Source organism: Natator depressus, chromosome 2, assembly GCF_965152275.1.
Source record: "Natator depressus isolate rNatDep1 chromosome 2, rNatDep2.hap1, whole genome shotgun sequence".
In the NCBI taxonomy this organism is placed as follows: Eukaryota; Metazoa; Chordata; order Testudines; family Cheloniidae; genus Natator; species Natator depressus.
Window position 1 is genome coordinate 184,151,626 of NC_134235.1, and position 24,268 is coordinate 184,175,893.

The window sequence follows — 24,268 nt, forward strand, 5'->3', positions numbered from 1 at the left end:
CCTGTAAGGCTGGCCTGAGCCCTGCCTGTCCTCTGCACAAGGCTGGGGTTGCTGCTCGCCTGAGCCCTGCCCGTCCCCCCCCCCCGTGAAGCGGTCGTTGCTTGCTGGAGCCATGCCTCCCCCTTCTGTGTGGGGCTGGCATTGCCTCTCACCACCCTGCACATTCCTCCGCATTGCACCCCACTTTTCTGACAAAAGTGGGCGTTTGTCCCATTGGTTCTTGCAAGTCATGTCGGCAAGAGCCAATGGGACAAATGCCCACTTTTGCCCAAAAAGTCAGGACAGGGCTTAAAAAAGGGACTGTCCTGGGCAAAATGGGACATATGGTCACTCTCATCTTACAGACAATGATCATCCACTTCCTTCTGCAAGATGAGCAGTGTAAGGCTCCAGTCCTGCAAGGAGGACCACAGAGGCAGACTTCTGGATTTGCCTGCCCAGAGAGCATTGTGGGTTTGGAGACTAAATCAATTAGAGCCTAGTCACACACCAGGGGAGAATGCCTAAACCAGAGTGCTCCACAAAAATCCAAGCCTTTTCATGTACCATCATGGGCTACAGCATACTAGATACATACAGGAATAAGAAGCAATAACAGAGTTACAGAACCCAAAAGTAACGAGGTTTATTGTCATGAAAGAGGCAAGTGCAAATTAAAAAGAATTTGCCAAACAGATAACAAAAGGGGGACTATTCAGAAGACCTCTGCTTGGGATCCGGTTTTAGGTTGTTTCTTTAAGAAAAGCCATGTTATGTGAGGTGAAACCTCGCAGTATGCTACAATCAGCACAATAATGCATAATACCTGGATATCAACCACGATAATGCATGATACTGCCAGTCCGCTAACATATGATACACATGATACACCCCAATCCATCCTATGAATCGAGGCACACATGGAACACCAAAATAGGCATGACAGTAATTGACAGATAAACCATTACTTCACCAAATCCAGGAGTTTAAAAAGGCAAAACAGCATGCAGATACTAATGGCATTATCATTACACAAAGCTTGTGATTGTTACAAAAGGAAAAGCTAACCTCAGCATGAGCCACAGTCTAACCATTCCCACTTTCTCAAAACAAGTCCTTAATCATCGTAAACTGACAAATTAATACAGGTGAAAGTAGATTTTAACAATCTTTATTAAATCCCCATTAGCTAGAATCAAAGCAACTGTGCTCTTAAGCCAGTTACATTACCTTATCTCCTATTATCGCCTATAATCCACTAATCCAGGAGGCAGGAAGTGCCAGTGACATCCATCTCTAGTACATATTCAGCAAGACCAAGACTGACACCCTCTTAAGATATTCAGTAATTCCCCTAGGCGGTGATGGTAATCATCTTTTCCCCAGATATTCCTTTGACTTGGTTAGACGTCAGTTTGGCTACAATTTTTTTCTCTCCTGTTTTATTTGGAGCACATATTATTTGGGATTTAATGATCCTACCAGGCATTATGTCCCTAAGGAGAAGGGGGGGAAAAAGACAGTTACTAACACAATGCTGTGTATAGTCATTGCTTTCTAACAGTTTCTTTGCTAATGAAATATAGCTTTCATAGTCTACATAGAGCTGATATTTCCTGCAGCCTGAACGCAAAGTGCAACAAAAATTCTATTGGGGGTGGGGGAGAAGGGAAGGGAATGAACCAAAGAGCCAATTGGTGGTTAGGGACTAGATCCACAAAGAGACTTTGGTGCCTAACAGCCACTTTAGGTGCCTAAGGACAACATTTAGGCAATGCTGAGATCTGCCTAACACTATGTGCCTCAATTTCTGCAGGTGTGTATGCACAAAACTGCCTAACTTTTGGTGCCAACTTGCTCAGCACTCTAGTTCACACCTAAGCCCCAGCAGGATTCTCAGAATAGGCATTTCCCCTATCTTGCCTGCAGGGACTGATCCATTAAGTGTTCCCAGAGCATGTCTAAATCCTTACAATGGACCGCTGGGGTGAACAGATGCAGAATTTTGCAGACTGGGGCATACCACCTTCTCTGTGATTAGAGCACTTACCTGGGATGTAGGAGGCCTGTTTTCAAATTCCCACTCTGCCTGATTTGGAGCAGGGACTTGAACTCAGGTTTCCCACATCTTAGCCTAGTGGTCAGGGCATTCACCTATCAGCTATAAGGGGCTGTGAGTCTCTCTCTTTCTGGGCTTTGGCTGCAAGGCCACAGGCTACCAAAGCAGCTGACCTGGCTTAGGCATCTAACTCCAGGACAGGATGCGCCCTCTGGCCTGGACTTAGGCGCTGAGCACCCTGAGAGGGGTGGGACTTAGCCTCAGCATTTCCTACCTGCTCACTTAGGTAGCTCTCCATTCAGTGTGCTGGCTTCTGTGAATCCCCTTCTTAGGCATCTAACTCTCCTCATGCATTGTATGGTGGGAGCCTGGGTGCCTAACTCGGGGCTGTGGACTCCATCAGGCGGCAGGCTGCCTTGAAGTCCGGCATGCCAATGCCTAAGTGCCCTTGTGTATTTAGCCCTAGGTTTCTTTTCGCTGTGTCCAGAGATGCGGCTTCCTCCACTTTCCTTGGCAGACCATCCCACACTCTGATAAGGCTAAAGTCATTGAAAGGAAAAGGCAAAGAAAGTCTACTCTTTAGCTGTATATGTTGAATAAACCGATGTTAGATGGGCTGCTGCACAGAAACATACATTGTGTGGTGCTGCATCTGCTTGTACCAGGTCTGACTAGGGCCAACAGACTTTATAAAGGCAACGGAACATATTATTGGATGTACCAAATTGCTTTTAAAAAGTGTACAAATTTCTACAGACCGCAGAAGCTATACATTAATCTAATGCAAAGTACCACAATTATTTTAAGTGTAATCTCACCCTTGATCAATCGTTTCCATTTTAAAAATGCCCAGTCCTTCTACATGCAATTTGCACTTTTCCAAGGGAATAGACAAGGTATTTTTGAAGATAAAGGAGCAGGTAAAATCTTCATTAATCTTTGCAGTTTCTGGCATCTGCAAAATAAAGAAGGATTACAGAGGCACAGATTAGGTGCATCCTCTTATTAAAAAGCGGAATAGAAGATGTCTATGGCAGATTGCATTAAAAGAGAGAGTGACCATGAGAAAGTCATGCCTTAGTCAATAAGACAAACAGCTGAGGTCAGAGAGTTAACAGAAACCAGAGAGGTTAGTCATCTGGTCCATTTCCCTGCCAAGAGAGAGTTGTTTTCCACATAGATTCTCCAGGGCTTTGTACGCTCCAATTTTAAATGACTCGAACAATTTAGTTTCCACCACTTTCCTTGGGAGTCTACCATCTAATAGATTTCATTGACAGGAAATAGTCTTTTAATATTCAACCCAACATTTCATTTGCTCAATTTCATTCCATGCCACTTCATTATTGCTGCACATGCTCCTCCCACTCCTGTGTTTATATACAAGTAGCTGATTCTCATGACCATCCTACCTGTTGTTCAGACAAGATATTCTGCTCTTTTAATTTTTCCTCTGAGGTCATTCACTCCAGTTATTCTATTTATTTGGCCTCTGAATTTTCTCCAGTTTGTTAATATCTTTTTGGGAATAAGGAGCCCAGAGATAGAAATGGGCCCAAACCAAACCTCCCAGTTTGAACATCCCCAGACTTTGCAATCTGAGGCCTGGTCTACCCCAGGAATTTACATTGGTATAGCTACCTCTCTCAGGGGTATGAAAAATCCAGACCCCTAAGAGACATAGCTATACTGCCCTAACCCCTGGTGTAGATAGTGCTAGGTCGATGGAAGAGGTTACTGCCTCTCGGGAAAGTGGATTATCTCTAGGTTGCGTCCATGCTGAAGTCTTCACGTGGCACAGCTGCGCCACTGTAGTGTTTCAAGTATAGACATACCCTGAAGCTAGATTTTCATTTTATGATTACCCTCCACCTTGATAATGGCCAAACCAGAACTCAGAGTCTAGACAGCCCTGGGCTGGAGGGTTTGTCTAGGCTGCAGTCCCAGGTCCAGATTTTGAAGGCCTGTGGACTCTTGGCTCAACTCTACATAGAAATAATCATAGCATTCTCCGTGTGGTCTCACCCATCCTGCTCAGAGTGAGACTATCACCTCCCTGGAGTCTGAGGTGAAGCCTCTGTGATTCTAGCCTATATTTGGTGTTACTTTATATGCCCTAACACTGGCTGCTTTTTTTTTTTCTTGCTTTTTTTTTTGCATTTCAAACTTCCATCTAATTTGTGGTCCTATATAATCCTAATATAGGGTTTTTTCCATTACTGCTTTCCAATTAAGTTCTTGGGCCTTGAAATTCAGCCTATCCTGGATTGCATTTCCTGCCCTGCAGGGTTAATTCAATTGAATAGCATCAAAATCCTGTTAGAAAGTCCCTTCCTTCATGTAGATCGGGTGAAATATTAGGGCTCTGGGACTATACTACCCTTCATCAGATAGCTGTATTTTGGATAACTATTCCCCGGCTCTATCAATTTGCATTTTATCAGGATGTAAATACCATTTGTATTTCCTGTCCCTGCTTCAAACATCTCTCTGTCAACGTATATTATTTCTAATATTTTCTCTCTCTTTTTTTAAATTCCTGTCTTGTGCTACATTGGTGGACTGGGGGGGAAGAGGGCCGATACAGCCCCTTACTTTCATGCAAGCACAGGACAGGATCTAGGATCTCTCCCTAAGATGTGAGACTGCTAAGGGAGGACGATGTCCATCTACAGTGCTGACTTGTGTGTATTTCAGGAGGCCCAGGAGTCCACAGGCCAGCAAGCATGTAAGCTGCAGTCAGCGCATGTAGCTGTTTCTTTTCACAGGTGCATTAAAACATGCCCTTCCCACACAACCCTCAGGCGCACCAGTGTAACCCCACCCTGGCCAGAAGCATTAACTACAGAGGGAGATGTGTCTCCCAGAATCCCAGCTCCCCTTTGTAGCACAAGCCAGAGAAGGATTTGGCCTTTAGTCTACAATAACATTGAGTGAATATGTTGTTTGGACCATTAATAGAAATGTTGAATGAAATCTTGCCTAACCCTGATCCCTATGGCACCTACTGGCCTACCGGCCCCTAACTTGGTACCTATCTGTGTATCAGTAGCCTCTGAGGCAGTTTTCAATTGACCTGGATGTACACAGAGTTATACCAACTACAACTCATCTTTCAGCCAGGATTTTGTGAGGGACTGTGCCAAGGGATTTAAAGTCCAGCTTTATCACATCTTTAAAATGCCACAGCAGTGCCCAGTCAAACACTGCAGCCACCTTTGTAACAAGAGGAGCTGAAAGTCCGGCTCCTCACTCTTGTATTTAGCCCTATAACAAGAGGCCTGGTTTTCAAAACAGCTGAGCTCCCAGCAGCTCTCCCAGAGGAGTGTTGGGTGCTCAGCACATTTGAAAATCAAGCCACTTATTTAGGTATCTAAATATGGATTGAAGAGCATAGTTTTAGGTTCCAATTTTTGAAAATCTTGACTGCGATGTTAGAATGTAGAATATCATAGAATCTCAGGGTTGGAAGGGACCTCAGGAGGTCATCTAGTCCAACCCCTTGCTCAAAGCATGTTAGGCTGGGGTAGCTCGGGGCACCTACATTTATCTGGAAGCAGAGCTCTATGCCCTTATTTTGGAAAATATCCAGATGCTCAGTTCTCACTAGCGGTCTGTCTTTCTAGTCACAATTCTGGCTTACTTATTTACCTAGCCATCCATCCATAGGCGTTTCTATAACACCCATCACCAGGGTATCTATGCACGGCTTCGCCCGTCATTTAACTTCTTACCTCCACCTTGAGAGGGGGATATTGGAACGTTAGTGTGAGCTCATCAGTGAGCTTTTCATTAGTTTCCTGAATCTCAGCAATAATATTGACTTTTAGGAGAAGTTCGTCGTCAACAGATGTTACAGTCTTCATATAAGCATCAGCTGCAATATTCAGAGGGAGCTGAATAACTAGACAAACAACAGGGGGGAAAAAGATGTTAATGCAGCATTTTCTGTACACAGCAACAGAAGGCTGAAGCAGAAAGTCAGCTGATCTTCATGAAAATGTTTGGTGATGTCTATTCTACATAGACTTGATGTGCTGCATAGCTTTAATTATGGAGCAATAAATGGGAACTGTTTTGCTTCTGGTCTAACATGGTTCCAACTCGGGATGTAAGTAACAGTTAAAAAAAAAAAAAAGTAACTGTGTAACTGACTAAAATTTTATTGGTTACACGGTTAAACATTTAACTGGGGAGCGAAGGGGGGGGTGCTGCATGATCCCCACGTTTTACCAGGGCTCCGCTACCAGCCCCTGCGACGGGGGATCCCAGCCACCAGTCCTTGCCACAGGCCCAGCCGCCTGCACCCGGGGAATCCCCTGCCCACCCCTGCACCCTGGGTTTCTCCCGGCTGCTGCCCCCCAGGAAGCAAGGGAGTCCTGGGCTCCAGCAGCAGGGGAGTTTAATCATTAACTGAAACAGATATGACTGATGCCTATCCGTTAACCTGTTAAACTTTTATGTCCCTAGTTCCAATATGGGCAGAAGGTGAATTATCTGCAGAGGCAGTAGGCCGACACTCACCGGAAAGGGTGGGGTTGCTGTTACTAAGCAAGCCATGGTTAGGGTTGAGGAATGGAACTCCAAAGAAAGTCCCACCCAGGCCTTGGCACAGTAATGATGGGGCCTATATGGGTGAGAACCAGGGACATGAAGACTCTCTGGGGGAAAAGGTCAAGTGAGCAATATCTGATTGACAAGGGAAGATTCTGTCCCATATGTAACTCTCTTGGCAGAAGCTCTCAGCACTTATTAGTTATAGTGTGTTTCCTTGATTCAGAAGTAATTTGATAGGATGGATTGTAAAGTGCTTAAGTGCATTTGGACGTATGAAATGCATAGCTGCATTTGGGATACTTCCACTTCTTTGCCAGAGGCACAGGACATAAGGTATTTATTGGGATTATGTAAATTCTCTCCTCTTCTTAACTTTGCATTTTATTCCTAATTTTCTGGAAAACCTCCTTAGTGCTTGTGAAAGGTTCCCACACTTGACTTGCAGGAGACCGAATTCTATCTAGCCACAAAATCTCCGTCCAACTAATCTTCTTTAAATTTCCTGTCCTCACCTTTAAAGTCCCAACCTATGTAGCAGACCTCCACCCCCATTTAGTAGTAGAGGAAGTGTCGTATCACATACTTTCTGTGTATTCAGATGGCCATTTTATATATGTGATAACACTCATGAATCCCGAGAACTGAATGTATTTTAGCCTGAGTGACTGACTATTCCTCTGAAGATTCTTACTGCAAGTGCATTATTTGCTGTTAATTATTTGTCATTCATTAGTCTCCTGTTTTAAAAAATTTCAGTTATCTAGCCAGGGATCGGAAATACTCTCTTGTGACCCCCAGTGGCACACCATGAATAACAAAGACAAACAGCTTTAGCGAACAGTTCAGGAGCAGCCCATTGTCTGAAATTAGTTTGTGTAAACTATTCTGCAAATAACAGCCGAGAATGAATACATTTGCAGAAGCCCTGAATCAGTTCATCAACAATTTAGAAACAGAAACAACACAAACGGGTTTAAATTCACAATCCCTAATGATTACACAACCAATAATCCAACCACTTTTAGATGCCAAAATCTGCAAATTGGTGTGTTGGTTTTAGTGCTGTTGACACTCATCCACTGGGAACTGAACTGAAGTTGGCAAACTTATTTCACACAGGCAACCAAAAGGCCATCAAATTAAATGCAAATGTTTCAGATTATACACTCTTTGGGAATGTCTTTCTTTGTTCTGTGTTTGTACAGAACCTAGTATAATGGGGTTCTGATCCATGACTGGGGCTACTAGGCACTGCCATAGAAGAAATAAATAATGATAATTATATAGACTTTCCCCTGCACAAATCCCTCTATGCTATGCCATAAGCATAGTCAGACCCCAGGTCATACACCTGTGTTGATTCACAGTCATTCCACACTAGCTGTCTTGAAGACACATTGCAGTATCATAAGAGAAGGCACATGGGATATGACAGATTCATGGACCCACCAGGTTTGCTTTCAGTCTGGACAATCTGTTTGATGGATCCAAGATTGGCCTCTACTTTCCCGGTGTAGCACTGAAGTTGGCAAGAGGCAACGAGATTGATCGTCCACGCCCCAGCAGAGCTGTTTTGTGCAATGATGTTCAGATTAATGGGATTGCCCAGCCATAAAGCTTTTTCGCCCTCTACCTCCAGTTGGATCCCAGCCTGGAGGGGTGGAGGAGGAGTTGTGCTCTGACTAACTGCCAAATTTGAAGAGTTCAGATAGGAGCAAGCCTTTTCCACAGCTTTCCTTTCCTCTGGAGAGCCTGAATACCAGGAAAAGGAAAAGCAAAGCTAAAGTCATAACAAATAATGTGCACTGTAGTTTCCTCAATCTGGTCCAATTTTTCTCTGTTTATCCTTCTGCTAAAATATAGACAGCACAGCAGGGCACGCTTCCCAGCACTGAACACTGCATGTTTAAACTAGTGTACAGATCTCTCCTGATTTTACTCTACCATAGGATTTAAACAGCAGGTGAACACCGCAGGCCAGATTTTCAGAAGTGACCAGTAATTTTGTGGGTTGTCAATTTGAGACACTTCAGAGGACCCCGATCTTTAGAAGGTAGGTGCTCAGCACTTCCTGAAAATCAGTCTATCAAGTTAGGCACCAAAAAACACTACTCTTTTTTGAAAACTTAGGTCACCAGGTTTACACAACTCGGGGCAGGGGAGGATGACTGGGAGTCAATATCAATATGTGGTGGCCAAAAACTACACTAAAAGCGTTCCATAGAACTCTGTATATACAGAATGGAGCGTGAAGCAGGTTCAGATATCCCAAAGCTTCTGTTCACAAGAATGGGCTAGCACAAAGACCGAAGAAAACTCATCTAAAATACGTATATTGGAAGACTGGTGAGAAGAAGGATCAAATGCAGAGTCTAACTTAAATGCCTTTCTGCAATGTTCCTCTGATTTCCCAATCTGTCTGATCCTCAGATGAGATGTTTTAATAGTCACATTGCTTAACATAGCAAGTTTCTGGGTATGTGGTAAGGGGCGGGGAGCTGTTTCTTGAAATATGATATAATTTGTAGATAGAAGAAGGTAAGAAATGGAGCAATTTTGGATCAAGCAGAACTGCTGAATCTATTGGGCCTATTTCTCTTGTTACTAGCATGCTTGCTACAACCTCTTACTGGAAAACAGCCAGCAGGTGTCACTGCAGACAAAGATACTCATAGCCAATATTCCTGATTCCCTCGCTGTTTCTGAATGTATTTTGCCAAGTAGTACACTTTAAATGTGCATTACTAAAGCAGCCGATTGGATTTCCACACTGATAAAGCATGTGACTACTCTGGTGTCTGCAGAAAATCACATGACCAACAGTCTCATCTTATCGTCTACAGGATGCTGGAAAGATCTTGGCTACCGGTCACCTTCTGGGAATTTGTACTGTGCTGTAATGTCTTCCCTCGTGTTCTTCCCAACAGCTTTGGTGCTGATGCTCTTCCCAATGGCCTTGGCCTCCTCACGCAGTTTGACAAGTTTCTGTTTGCCATTCACATTCTTCACCTGCCAAAAGACCCTGTCGGCATTCACTTCAGCAAACACAAACTTGGAGTCGTAGAGCAAATAGACTTCTCCACTTCTGATGGCTTTTAGTGGACAAGGGCCGCACTGGTAAACACCTAAAGAGTATGTTGAATGTTATTTTCTTTTCACGTGTATTAAGTGAGGCTCCATTTTCCTCAATCACCACATACACACAATATCTCTGACATCCCACAGCAGTGGCCCACCTCCTTGGTAACTGAACCTGGCAATAAATACTCCTCCACACTAGTTCCGAGCCCAAAACTTTTTCGCTTCTTTAAGTAGCAGATTTTTTACATGATGAAATGTGATTTGTATCAAAGGTGCAGAGCTCAGGGAGGCCTGTAAGAGCTTCTATATATTTTACTCTCTTTAAGAATCACAGAATGAGAAAGAGACAGTCTTGTGATTCAGGGAGTTGGACTCTGGATTCAACTCCTGGTTGTGCCATTGACCTGCTGTGTGATCTTGGGTAAGGCCCTTTAACCCTCTGTACCCTAGTTCCCCATCTGTAATATAGGATAATACTACCCTGTTTGACAATACTTCCTGTCATTTACAGATGTATAGAACCAGGGCTAGTAATACCTTCCCAGGGAAACCCGACAGAAAGGGCAACACTACATGGGAAACCCCCGAAGCTGCAATTTGTAGTTTCTGACTCACTGTCTGGGTGGGGAGAGGAAATCATGGTCCTCCCAACAAATAGCCGTTGTGAAGCCTTTGCAGAAATCCCAGGGCTTAGAAGGTACTGGGATCTTGATGCTACTCCCTGGGCCTCCTGGCTAGCAGCACAGCACCTGCCTCCTCCTCTACCATACCCCGTTCCCCAAAAGAAAGCAGTGTGACAATGTTATGATTAATTGCCATGGAGTTTTCTCTGTGGTTTGCAAGAACATCAGGTAGAGAATCTGTTCCATGACGATGCAATCTCTGTCTACCTTCCCGAAGCCAATGAAGCCCTAATCACATGGGGTTTCCCTCCATAGGCTCAGAGGAGTGGCTCCCTTCCCTTAGCTGTTTTAGGATTAAAGGAGTGGGATTTCTCTTCCTTTCAGTCCATTTGCAATGCATAGTGGGGATGGAGGACGGAATGTGGGTTAGTAGAAGGCCCCTGAAGTATGGGCTACTGGACAGAGTACTGGACTGAGACTCAGGAGTCCTGAGTTCTATTCCCAGCTCTGCCACTGACATGCTGGGTGACCTTTGGCAAAGCACAGCTTTGTGCCTCAGTTTCCCCATATGAAAAACAGGAATAATGATACGGACTTCCTTGGTAAAGCACTTGAAATCTACTGATGAAAAGTGCCATATAAGTGTTTTATTGTTATTTGAAATCTGATTGTTGATTTTGTAAGGAACCCTTTTTTCTCAAGACACTGGGAACAATTCCCCATAAGAACCATTCAGGTTCACTGCATTAAGGGCCTTGTCCCAGTTTAAACTTCCTATTATTCATTACAGTCTGTCTCCCTCCCTCACTCTGCAGTCCCCAGTGCTTCATTAGATGCCATCTCCCTCCAGCCTCCTCCTTACTCTGGAGTAGGAGAGATCTGATAAATAATCCCATTCTTTGTATGTTCACTGTTGGTAGCCCTCGTTGCAATCCTCAGCTCAGCTGATGCTGCTAGGAATCCTACCACAGTCTCCCTTATGAAACCAGCTGCAGACATGCAATTTCTAAGCAGGTTTTACAAAGCAGCAAAAGATTCCTGAAGCCCAAAATCACGGCTGAGCATTTCCTGTGAGGTGCTGAGCACCCTCAACTCCCATTGACTATAATAAGAGTTGACAGTGCTCAGCAGCACTGCAGGATCAGGCCCTTAGTATTTATCTGTATGTGCTGGAGTTCAGCATATTTCAGTTTGCAATGATAATTCTAGGCCTTCTTTATTTCAGCTCTTCTGACTCCTGCTACAATTATACAGTTGCTAACTACTCTATTCCCAAACCCAAAATGGCAAGGGACAGCATATTAAATAGCATCTGTAACAGGGGCTAATGCACAGGCCAACCCTTTGAAACCTGCTTTATCTGTAGGATCTAGAGATGTATACTGATGGATGTTGGAAACTGACCCGAAAAGGTACAGGCTGAAAAAAGTGTGTCAATAGAATTTACTGTAAAATAAAAATAGCGCTTTGCCTTTCTGTAATGCTTGTAATCTGAGGACATCAACATGCTTTGCCAACATTAATCAATTAGTCTTCACAACACTCTTTTAGGCAGGTAACGATCATCTCCTGTTCAGAAATGGAGGCCCAGAGAGGCAAAATGACTTGCCCAAGGTCACCCAGTAAATCAGGGTAGAGATGAGACCAGATCCCAGATCTCCTGATTCCCAGCCCCATGCTTTAACCCCTTAAACCATTTTCACTTCCTAGTGCCCGGAAATGTTTGATTTTCTGCTTGCAAAAATGCCGTAACATTCACATCCATAGCACCAGCAGTGAGGCCAAAGGACTCTCATTTAAGAGGTCAGAACATAGGGCTGGGAACCAGGAGATCTAACTTCTGTTCTCAGATCTACTCCTGTGTGAACTTGGGCAACTCACTTGGCTCAGGTTTGACATGAATTGGACTAGTCAAGTGCTTAAAGTCAAGCAGATGTTTATGGCCTCTTTTCAGCAAAGCACTTGATCTCCTTGTAAAATAGTCCCCCCCTCCCCAAAATCACAATAGAGTCTCTTTGCTTGTAAATCCTACCTTGACTTATCTCCTGTGGGGTGGCATCAACTGCCTGCCAACCATCAAAACCCTGGGGCAAGTCTGGCCTTTTCATCCACACATCATTCCACACGTGAAAATTCCTACATGCAATTAGGTTGCAAAGTTAAAAACAAAATTATTTGCACCCTGCAATTTAACATGCATGTTCAGCCTCTTGGACCCAAAGAGCTGAGCGATCGGACTGATCCCCCAGAGGAAGAAGTGGGCTCAGTTTTGTACCCGGACTCATTTTTACATCAGATATACTTTTTTAAAAAATGGGAAAAAAATCTGTATTTTTCCATGCATTACATCCTTTGTACATAGTGAGAAGAGAGCTGTAAAGCACTGCAGCAGTCTGACATCTTTCTGTCTTTAATTGTCAGATTGTGATCTCCTTACTCACGCTGACTGGTAGTTTACACCGCAGCTTTACTACTGGTGGTAATGAGACTAGGTGGGGAGCCATGTGCTACTCAGCCTGAACAAGGAGGCCACAGCCTGGCCCTTTATTTGGGGAGAGGGAACAGGGACATGCACCTGTGCAGAACAAGACCCTCCTCCAAAGCCCGCTGGCTTTGGCCAATGGGAATCTTACTATTGACTTCAATAGGCTTTGGACTGGGCCCAGAAGGAAGCTGGGCTCCTAAACATGACCTGCCTCATTCACTATAAATCAGCTAGGCTTTTGATGTACGCACAACACCATCTATCTTTGCTCAGACCATTATGTGATCATTGTTAAAAATACCCTTAATGTTATTTTTTAAAATGTATGGCCTGATCCAATGTCCACTGTAGGCCATGAAAGTCTTCCACTGATTTAAATTAGAACTGGATTAGGCCCTTACTGCTCATGAGCAAAGTATGATTTTCAAAGGCTCATAATGCGGCCAAGCCAACCCCAAACTGCATCAAGTCACTTGAAAACACTTCTCTGGCCCGAGAGTTGTTTCCATGACAAATGTCAAGCACCAGCCATGTAGGCACTAGAACCAAGCAATACATAAGGTTTTCTGGTAATGAAAAAAAAAAAGCCTTTTTTTTTTTTTTCCATTTTCTTCATCCACAAAGATGGCTGAAACACTTTTCCATGTGGTTTGCAGGAAAATTCAACTTCAGAAAGAGACCAAGCATGCAAAATTTCAGCTGGATAGGATAGAAAGATATGAGCAGGTCAAAACAGGGGCTTAGAATGGAACAGCTTGGGAATCTTTAACTACAGCTGGTGCTAAGCTATAACACAAACCCTACTAGAGCCCAAACTATCTATTCATCTCAGATGCAGTCTAATAGGGAAATGCCTAAAGAAAATATTCAAGCTTCCTCTTATTGTTCAGCTGCAAACTCAAAATAATCAAGAAGTTCTAAAAGAAAAACCTCCTTGTGATTAGAAATACCAAGTAAAGTTCTAAAGGAAAGCTTCAGGAGTACAGGAATTATCTAGCATTCTTTAGAGTTACCAGACAGAGTCTGATGTCATGTCATCCAGTTTTTCGCCTCTTTCATTCAGGTAGATGTCAACTTTCAGATTTTCCTCAGTATCGTGAGCCGAAGCGAAGTTAGACACACTTCTGGCTGGAATCCCCAAGCAGCGCATGACTGAAATATAGACGAATGAAACATCACTGGGAAAGGCTGTTTGGAAAGTTCCCCACCACCGGCTGCACTGGGTGGAGGCATCTCTCCCCAGTGTTTGGTTTATCAGGAAAGATGGATGGTACCGTGTTTTACCTGTAGTAAGAACTCCGGAGAAAACCCAGCACTGACCAAAGCAGATGGGTTTTTTTGTTTTGTAGTATTTCTGCAAAATTAGGGCACTTCCTGTCCAGGCCACGGGAGGGGTTCCACCAGTATAAATTCCTGACCAGTTCCCAAAAAGGACTCCTGAGTCATCATTGGAATTAACCTAAGACACAGAGAATAGAGAAAACAAAGTCTGGCAAGCAGGGCCGGTGCAAGGATATTTTGCGCCCTAGGCAAAACTTCCACCTTGTGCCACCCCAGAGCATCGTTTATTATAAACGTTCAAAAATGAATACTGCATAATGTGGCATTGTTCATTAGAATTAATACACATTCTGCTTGAAAATTGATTAATTTCATTATTTAGGCTACATATTTAATGAAAATAAATGTCCTTGAGTCTCCTGCATGTGTTTAGAGTCCCTCTTGCCCTCCCTCCCCCGCCCCCCCCCCCGGCATGGATCTAGAAAGGGGTGTTTTGGGGATCAGAGCACAGAGCTGGGAGTCGGGATCTGGCTTCTATTCTCCACCCTGTCACCAACTCACTGGATGACTTCAGGCAAGTTACTTCCCCGTTCTGGGCTTCAGTTCCCCCCAGCGCTATGGTGTGAAATGGTTCCTTGCTCCTGGGCTGGAAAGTGCAATGCAGGCGGGAGGGGGTGTCTGAAGGCCTGTCTTCCCCACAGGTGTGAGGTGAGGACAGAGTTCCAGCCTCCGTCATGATCGTCCTGGTTGCTTTACTCTGCCCCATGCTGCTGAAGCCCCGTATTCAGAGAGCTCTGGCCCAGGGCAGAGGCGTCAGTGTCATTCTGGACCTGATTTTGAGAGATGCTGAGCACTGCGGGAACTCCGGGGTTCTCAGTACTTCTGAAACTCAGGGCAATTTATTTCAAATGCTGGGCCAGGACTGAGCCTGCAAAGGCAGGTCCATATACACCCCTCAATCCACAGCAGATCTCCCATCAATAACAATACAAGCAATCAGGAGAATGATGAGGGGCAGTTGGCCCAATGCTGGGAGTGGGGAGGATATGGCCCTAATGTGGTCACTAAACTTCTACCTAGTAAAGTTACTGGTGCATCTGCTGTCATTCAGAAGGAGAACAAAAATTTCTTGGGTGCTGCAGCCTGTCCAGGGTTCAGCTGCACTTAACCTGAGTTGCTCGCACACTTGCAGTGGTTGTGCACCACGCAACTGGTCACCCATGTTACATGAAAATCTGGCTCTGACGGTGTCGTAATTAGACTTAACAGTTACTGCTGCATTTCCTAGAGCTGTTGTCCCAGGCTGGCTGCAGACTCAGGTAGACAGAACTGTGTCGGCTAGACGCCCATCACCTTTGGAAGATTTTCCTTGTAGTCATAAGGGCTTGAGACAGATGTGTTTCTTCATGGAAAACTTGCAGTGTGTTGCCCCTGAATCCCTGTGTTCAAAGCAGGACTCCGACAATGACTTCCCAGGTGACCTTGGGCAAATCACGTCCCTGTTCTCTGCCTCAGTTTCCCCAAAAATGGGGCTCTATTTACCTGCTCCACAGGGCTGCAGGGATGGACGGGGATGAAGCCTTGGAAGGTGGCATGTGCTGAGGACGGTTACACTTTTGCAGCTCTTTAACCCTGTATCCCCTGGCAGGCCATGATCCACCCCCACAGGTGGACCGGTGGCCACGGTCTCCTCTTCCTTCCCACCCGCCACTGCATTGCTGTCAATAGGGCCAGCTGCAGGTGGGCTGATATCACCCACTCTGATCTGTAGCTGGCAGCCCTTGGGCAGCAGCCGCTGCTGCGGCAGGGGGTCCAGGACTGCCAGAGCCAGAGGGAACGGACTAGGGAGTGATGCGGCAGCTCGGGGAGGAGGTGGCTCCGAGGGGCACGGGCAGACAGTGACGTGGGGCGCGATGGAGGGAGGCAGCAGGGCCCGCGGTTGCAGAGGATGCCCGCAGAGGTAGGTGCTAACGCGGCTGCGAGCGGCCCGTCCCCCCGCCGGGAGCAATAGTGTAAAAAAAAATTGGGGGGGGCCACCGCTTTTTGGTGCCCCCAAATCTTGGCACCCTAGGCTGCCACCTAGTGGTTACACTGGCCCTGCAGGCAAGAGACCCAGTGGAACTCAAACCTGTCATGGGGATCCCTTCTGTGCCTGCACTTGCTCTGGGCACAGGGCACCCACTGTAGCTATGGCAGTTAGCAAGGTGGTCAGCCAGCTGCCCATGTTCTTCCTGTAAGGCTCAGACATCCAGAGAGGAGGTGTAACTGTTGCTCAGAGGAGCTGTAACTCAGCATGCATTTTGTATCATAAGTTCTTTGAGTGCACTGAAAGGGGAACATACCATGTACAACAGCTGTTCTCCTGATTCTTGCCCCACCCTCCTCAGCTGCAGCGAGTACCACTTCAGCATAGCAGCCATGAATCCGAGAGCACTGGCTAGATAATGTGGGGATGCTACGTTGCAGCTACCTTTTCCCTCGGCCAGTTTCTTCAGATCCTGTCCTTCAGATCCATGTGCGTTATAAGCAAAAATCCATTTCAAATTAGACCTGTAATGGTTTTCTAAATGCCAGGGGCAGGGAAGAGATTGAGACAGACAAACAGGTGGAAGAGGGGTTGGGACAAACTGATTTGCAGCAGCAAAACAAAAAGAAATGAGATAATGGCAAGTCACTTCTCGGAGAGACTCACCAAAGCAGACATGGCTCTGGACACAATCACAGGATCTTTTCTAACTTTATGCTTGAGTTTACTTTTGTCCAGGAGATACATACACGAGTCCAAGATGTCTTCCTCAAACTGTTTTGGAGAGGAAAAACAAAGGCCTGTTTACATGCTGCTCCAAATGCAAACTGCCTGATGCTAACAAGTCCATTTGCGCAAAAAAACCGAGGAGGCCTTGTGGCACCGTAGAGACTAACACGTTTATTTGGGGCATAAGCTTTCGTGGGCTAAAACCCATTTCGCTGGAGTTTTCTTACAGCAACTAATCTATAGGACTGAGATTAACCTCCAAACCTTCTTTATTATGTCAGATGAATTTAGTGTCCATGAAAGGTACTGGATTGACTTCCATGGAGACTGAAGTTCACCAGTTATCTACAGAACAGGGCCCCAGAACTGCCATACCTCTGCCTAAGGCCTGAAATGGAAGGACCTCATCTGGGGGGCAAGCACAGACCAGTCTCCATGCATTAATATAGAGGACCTTATCCAGCAATCCTTACTCACATGAGTAGTCTTTAGTTACATTAATAGTCTCACCAAAGTCAGTGGAAGTACTCATGTGAGTAACAAAAGCTTGAGAGACTAAAAGGGAGAATGAATATATATTGCAACCTAACTGTAGAGAGACAAGGTGGGGGAGATAATATCTTTTATTGGGCCAACTTCTGTAGGTGAGAAAGACATGTATCACAGAGCTCTTCTTCAGTCCTCTGAGACCTTTCTCCCTCGCAGGGTCTCAGAGCCCGGGCTCCAATCTGAATGCAAACGTCTACACTGCAATTTTATAGCCCCTGCAGCCAAAGCCCCGCAAGCCCGAGTCAGCTGATCCGAGCCAGCCACAGCCATACCGTCTGTCTTTTATTTCAGTGTAGATGTACCTATTACTTTGGTTTGTTTTTTTTATATATTACTTGTGTGAACACACAATTTAAGAAATATGCCAAAGAGCACAAGAGACCAAAGCTCTCTCTTTATCTATAGCACACATACAGATTTCCTCCACTTCTCTGCTAATGGTATCTCAGAGCTGTCCTGGAGGGTGACTTTCTGAGTTACAGGGTAGTTCACCCATCATGCCCATTCAGTCACTGGTCAACCAGTAAATGTGTAAATTACATGATGAGGTCTTTAGACCTTTTGGGCCCAGTTCTCCCCTTTCTTACACTGATGTAACAGTGTGAAGAATCAGGTCTTTTATTTCGTAACACTTTCTGAATATCATTATCACATTAATAACAACCACTTTTTAAATCAAATCTATCGTTTAGGGTTTTATATTGTCTGCAATCACGGTAATATCTGAGTGCCTACCATGTTAAATCAACAGCAATAGCAAAGTCCCTCGTGGACTTCATGGAGTTTCTGGCATGTCTCCCTTTTCGGGGTAAAAAACTCTTCTTGGACTAGGGTTTTTGCTTTCTATCTTTTAGATTTCATTAATTTACCTTTTAAAACCATGTCTTGGGGAACTGTGGCTTGGTGTAGGGGGGTTTGAGTAGAAGGGTGTCCGTGCTGTGTCATTCATATGGTGGGGAGGCCTTTTTGAAGAATAAGGTTTCACAATGTTTCCTAAAGATGATTAGACTCTGGATTTGCCTGAGGTCCTCTGGAAGTTGGCTCCATAGCCACCTCCCCTCTACCAAGAATGCTTTGTCTCACATGCTTCATGTTGGACATTGTGATCTGACCATAAATATATAAAACTCCATTCTCAGGCCCTGATTCAGGAAGGAACTTAATCGTGTGTGTTACTTTAAGCATGTGAGTATTCCGTTTGAAATGAATAAGATTACTCATGATCTCTGAGATGTGTGTGTGCTTACGTAGCTCCTTGAACTGGGGTCTCAGCGAAAGGTCACATTTGTTGGAATAGCACCTGCTTATGTTGAGAGAGAGAGAGAGAGAGAGAGAGAGAGAGAGAGAGAGTGAGTGTGTGTGTGTGTGATCACGCCCATATTATTACAGTCTTTTACCTGTCCAAAATTCCAGGGTCTTCCAACTATATTTTGTACTGATCCAACATAGATGTAGCCTGTGTCACTGAGAACGTATTCCAATCTTTCAGTATCATTAGGCATGAAAACTGTGTCAGCTGAAGAAAACACATGAACATGTTACTTGATTTTCATGCACTTGGTAGAAAACTTTTCAAAGGCTCAACAAGTCTTTTCTGTTCTTGAAACATAAAGCTAGTGAAGCCTAGAGTTAGCAGCACTGGTTCCAGACTAATGATTAAACAGCGTTCAGATTTAATCCTGAACTTTCTTCCTTCCCTGGAAAAATAACCATGTTCTCTATGGAATAGTAGAAAACATCTTTCTTTTCAACACCTACTTCTTCACAGTGAACTGGACAGTGAACCCCATTTTCCCATCGATGAGCAGCTACTCAGAGAAACAGTGCCATTGGCTTAAATGGGACCATTAGTGTGAATAATGGAGCACCAATGGAAGTAAGGGATTCACAGTCAGGCCCAGTATCAGTGCTAAATATTATTGGCTGACGTTCCATGGCTTGCAGAATTAGGCGTCAGTGTTTTAAAGAGAAGAGGAGCAAGAAACTGAGACTAAAGAAGGAAAGCATAAAGAACACATCATCTCCTATAGCAGTCATTGTAACTACATGTCATGAGGCCATTTCTATTACCTTCACACCAAGGGTTGAACAACACGTAGACAACTTTGTTTCCAGGGTTATAAATGTGAGATCCAGTTTTCACACTCAGAAAGTATTTTCCAACAGCTGCATCTGCCGGACTGGTCACAGTTACCAGGCACTAAGCAAAGCACAAGGCAGGCGATTATCCATCACATTGCCCCCTCTTCAATGTGAACAAATGTGGTACAAGTAACACTCTCTGATCTTACAGCAATGAATCTAGTCAAGCCTGTGGCACGTGCTGAAGGGAGAAATGGATGGGATGAGGACAAGGCAGCTGTCAGAATATAGCAATAGAGCGATGAATTCAATGGGATGGTGTTTCTCCTATAAAGCTAGTGAGCAGACAGCAGAAACCAATCTCAGAGCTCTGAGTATTCTCCCATGTCTCCCAATTAACTCCCCTTCCCATATTGCAGGCATAGAAAAGGGCTGGGCACAGCTTCCCTTGAAGCCTGCTGATGCTGTTCCATCTTGCGTCCATCTGCCTCAGAGCAAGCCCCTAGGGAGTGACACAAGTGTTCTCTCTCCCCCCAAGGCTGAGTGTAGTCCCTGCTTCCACAGCGCCCTCCAGCCCTGGCATACCCAGAGCACCCACTCTGCCATTGCAGCACCGAGTGGTCCTTTCATTTGCCACTTGAATAAATTATGTGTACAAGTGATCTATCTACCTCCTTCCCATTGGTGTTAGAGATGTTGGCACACCAGCACCGGGAGTCCTGCCCAGACCTCAGGTTCATCGACAAAAGGGTCTCGTTGGATTCCATTGGTTTCTCACCTGGAAATAGATCAATACAAAATACAGAGGAGGTGTGAATCAGCATGTGATAAGATGACAAGGTCTAATGGTTAGACCAAGTGTATGGTAGTTAGGACTACAAGGTTCTATTTCCTGTCCTCATGCTTTGATCTATAATCTAGCTACCAGCCAAGGTATGGAAGAAATTAAGTCTCCGCCATGATGATGTAGTATAAAATTGGCCAGGTGCATTATGGTGCATCCAATCCTTCACTCTTCACCATAGCAGCATTGGCTAGTGTTGAGACTGGATACCATACAAGTCTGGTCGGGCTAGCATGCCTGAGTATGGCAACTCCTGCATTGCTAGACATACCATTGAGAGCTAAAGAGTTGTGTTCTTACCGACACTGAGCTGCACCACCACTTTGTCATTGTCTTTCAGCTCCCGGTCAAAGGTCAGCTTTAACTGAAACACCTGCCCTCGTCTCACAATCAGACTGGTGTTTTCATGATATTCCTCGGTGTGGTGAAGCCCGGCATTTTGCTTTTGGAGCAAATCAACTCCAAGGGTCTTCAGGCTGCTGGCTGGAAACAATGAGCAAGGAGAGAGAAAGAGAAATGGTTTGATGTTAAAACTCTCCGGGGGGGGGGGTGGGGTGCAAATTCCAGTTGCTTTTACTGTTTACTATGTTAAATAACGAAAACAACTGAGCGTAGCTTCTATTCTTAGTGGGACCCAACTCCCAAGCGCATCTCCAAGTGTTTGATGAATAAGTGCAAACAGCCTTTAAATAATTTTAGGACCGACTCACGTTAGGACCCCAAACAGTCATCCTGCCCCCAACTTCCCCCCGCCTCAGTGTTAACTAGTCAATAATATCGTGCAAGGGCTGAAGAACCAGAGGATGAAAGGGACTAGAAATAACAGTGAAACAGAACAGGCTCCGATTACCCAGTGCCCAAATTGAACGAAATGTACAAAATACAAATAAATTAGATGCTTAAAATTCCTTCAGTTTTCTTAAATTCAGATGTCACTGGCAGCAGAGTGTAACCAAGCCATAGACACAACAGGCCCAGTTCATCTCTGCACTCAACCAGCGCTAGGCACAGGGCCCAAAACGGGAGGCAAAGGTGACTTTATGCCACTCTTGCCTTACCCAATCTGGGTGCCAATGTAGGGCTGCTCTGCCTTGGGCCTGGCTGCCAAAGGCCCCAAGGGACATCGAGGCAGCTGGGAACTGCCAGAGCACAGAAGCACTTCACTCATGTCTCCATTCCCTCAGGAATAGCCCCCAACGTGTCCTCTGAGTGGGGACCTGCTGTCATAACTGGCATTGAACTGTCTATGCTGATGCTATGCCATATGGGAGGCTTCCCTTATCTCAAGGGCATTCCTCAGAGCAGCCAGTGTAAAGGGACTGCAGCACAGGGATGACGTAACCGGCATCTAAATGCAGCATCAGCAGTAGAACCTAGAACCTTCATTTCCAAAACCACAGGCCTCTACCACACAAATTAAGCTTGTGCTGCTCCTTCAGCTCTGCTTGTAGAGGTCTTCATTTCTGGACGTGTAGGAGCTACGTGTTCAGACCCTGTGGCGAGGGGTATGGGATGGCTGGAACAATAGATAGTTGTCTGATGCCAGATGTGTTCAGTTTAGCTGGCAATTGTGTTGTTTGTGCCTGTTGCCCCTCTGGCACAATGGAACTCTACGAGGGTGAAGTTCAACTGTGGGGGAAGGAACTTTCTCAAGGGCTGGCCCAGGACTGTGGAATGAAGTCCTGTAGGCACTAAAGACCATCACAAACCTCACCAGCGTGCACACTGAGTGCAAGACACATTTCTTTGACTCTACCTTCTTTCATTTACACATAGAGTGCGTGTGTGTAGATATTAACAAACAAATACACAAAACCACTCCCTGGCGCACACTTCCCCTCCTGGGGTGAGGGTGATAAAACAAACACAAGACAGATGTTAGCTACATTGTTTAACGCACTACCAGAGGGTGCTCAGATATAGTGGTGAGGTGCATGATATAAGAACCTATATAGAAGAGAGTAGCTTATCTGCATCACTCTCCAAAATATTCAGTTACTGGGTTTCTGCAATGCGCTTCACTCCTGCCCCTTCTAAATACAATAAATGATTAGTTGTTCAGAATTTTTTGAGAGAACAAACTGAAAACAGAACCAAGCAGAGCAAGGGGATTGCCACCTTTTGCCATGGCTGCTCATGCGTGCCCTACTTCTCAGGGGATGGGAGCACTGTCAGCTCTATACAATGTGCCTTGCGTAACCATTTTCTTGGTCAACAAAACCTTGGATTCATCCTTGTCACTTAAGGGGACGTTGCCATGGTTTGGAAACTCAACTTTACTGCTCTGGAGTTTAGTCTTCTGTGCTATCAGCTGACATGAGCTAGGCAGGTGCTGAGCCGAGACTCCTGCTTATTGCATGACAACTGCATCCCGACAACAAATTTTGGACGAGATATTAAACTGCATGCTTCAGGGCTTCAGCCGATCTCTAGCTATTAGAGAGAAGTGTGAGACCTGTCGGGGAAGCAGCTTACTTCATGCCTGCCTACTGTGGGGTTCTTATACCCCCCTCTGCACCAGCTGGTATTGGACACTCTCAGATACTAGGGACTAAATGGATCTTAAGTCTTATCCAGTATGGCAGTTCCTGTGTTCCTAATGCTGTGGTGCCAGCTCATAGTCTAGCCTATGAATTCTTTGGGGGCATGGATTATATTTTCACTGCGATGGGGTTTTGCTCTTTGAGCAGCACCTCTATTGTGCTACAGCAATATGAATCATCCTCCTCCTCACCGCCCGTGTTAAAATAATACCAGCATCAAGCTAATCTTTGAGCCTCCTGTGGACGTTTGTTCTTCCTGTTGATTTCCAATAAGTACCATAGTGAACTCTCACAAACAAAACAAGACTGATTAAATTTTAGGCATAGACCCCCTCGTTTTTAGCTCTTTAAAATAGATTTCTGAAGCTCTTTGGAAGGAATCTCCTCAGTGTACCATCAGTATGGTTTTATTACGGGTGGAGAATACTGTAATCACTTCAGTTTATATAGGAGGAAAGTATTCATTTCCAGGCCTATTCAGAAAGTATTAAAAGGTCTGCACTGGCATTTAACTAGCACAGCGTAGCTTCAAGGATCTGTCCTCTTCAAGGGTTTTACTTCTAAGTGTATTCTCCTTACAGCAAGGATTATCTCTGTGTCTGTATCTTGTACAGACCTGAGCACATCATTTGTGCTTACCGGATAATAATTAATAGTAATAACAGATGTCTCTTTGAAGCCATACTTGGACTGCTAAGATTTAGAGTTTTAAGGTCCAGTCCTGCCAGGTGCAGAATATCCTTAGTTCCTAATGAATTAGACTGTGCTGATATCATTGGGAGCTCAGAGCAATGGGAAACAGCATCCCATGGGACACTGCAGAAGGCACTTAGCACCATGTAGGACTGGGCCCTTGTAAACTATTACCACTAGTAAATTTCATTTGGGAATCGGTGCTCATGACCAGTTGAAAAACATTTCACCCGGGAACACCCTGACCAACCAAGAAACAAAGGGAGCATTAGAGTGATGAAACGGTACTCAGCTAAATGTATTGTCAGACTAGAGTGGGAGCAGTGTTTAAACTTTAAGGCCCGGCTGATATCCTGACCTCACTGAAATCAAGGGGAATTTTGCCCTTGACTTCAATGGGGCCAGGATTTCACCCTAGTAGTATGATTCCTGTTTACCTCTAGTAAAACAATTAGTCATACAGATGCCACATTCTAAAAAATTCCTCCTGATAGTTTTTGTTCTATTACTGAACAACACAGGGGCCCCAATTCTTCCCTCCACTAAGACAACTTTGTGACACTCACCCAGAGCAAAGCAGCCTGAAAGCCATTTTCATCATAGTGGCCCCTACACCACGTCCTACTCTGCGGTGAGTGCAGGGAGTTTGAGCAGGCTATCCTTGCGCCCCAGCAGTCTCCAGCTTTCATAACAGCCCTCTGGGGCCTTTGGCACCCAGTGTAACTTAGAGCAGCCTT

The 24,268-nt window shown here is 45.0% G+C and overlaps 1 protein-coding gene across 1 annotated transcript in view; it reads right to left on the minus strand.

Moving 5' to 3' along the window:
• Positions 1–1,248: 1,248 nt before the first annotated feature.
• The window catches only part of TGM4 (transglutaminase 4), a 40,675-nt gene continuing 17,655 nt past the window's right edge, over positions 1,249–24,268 (minus strand). The window contains exons 2-14 of the mRNA XM_074943527.1: positions 20,596–20,778; positions 20,123–20,229; positions 19,440–19,569; positions 18,767–18,885; positions 16,758–16,865; positions 14,069–14,243; positions 13,798–13,936; positions 12,332–12,435; positions 9,469–9,720; positions 8,045–8,347; positions 5,773–5,942; positions 2,857–2,993; positions 1,249–1,475 (exon numbers count right to left, since the gene is read on the minus strand). Coding sequence (XP_074799628.1) covers positions 1,334–1,475; positions 2,857–2,993; positions 5,773–5,942; positions 8,045–8,347; positions 9,469–9,720; positions 12,332–12,435; positions 13,798–13,936; positions 14,069–14,243; positions 16,758–16,865; positions 18,767–18,885; positions 19,440–19,569; positions 20,123–20,229; positions 20,596–20,778 — 2,069 coding nt within the window. The 3' untranslated portion in view covers positions 1,249–1,333. The remainder of the gene's footprint in view (positions 1,476–2,856; positions 2,994–5,772; positions 5,943–8,044; positions 8,348–9,468; positions 9,721–12,331; positions 12,436–13,797; positions 13,937–14,068; positions 14,244–16,757; positions 16,866–18,766; positions 18,886–19,439; positions 19,570–20,122; positions 20,230–20,595; positions 20,779–24,268) is intronic.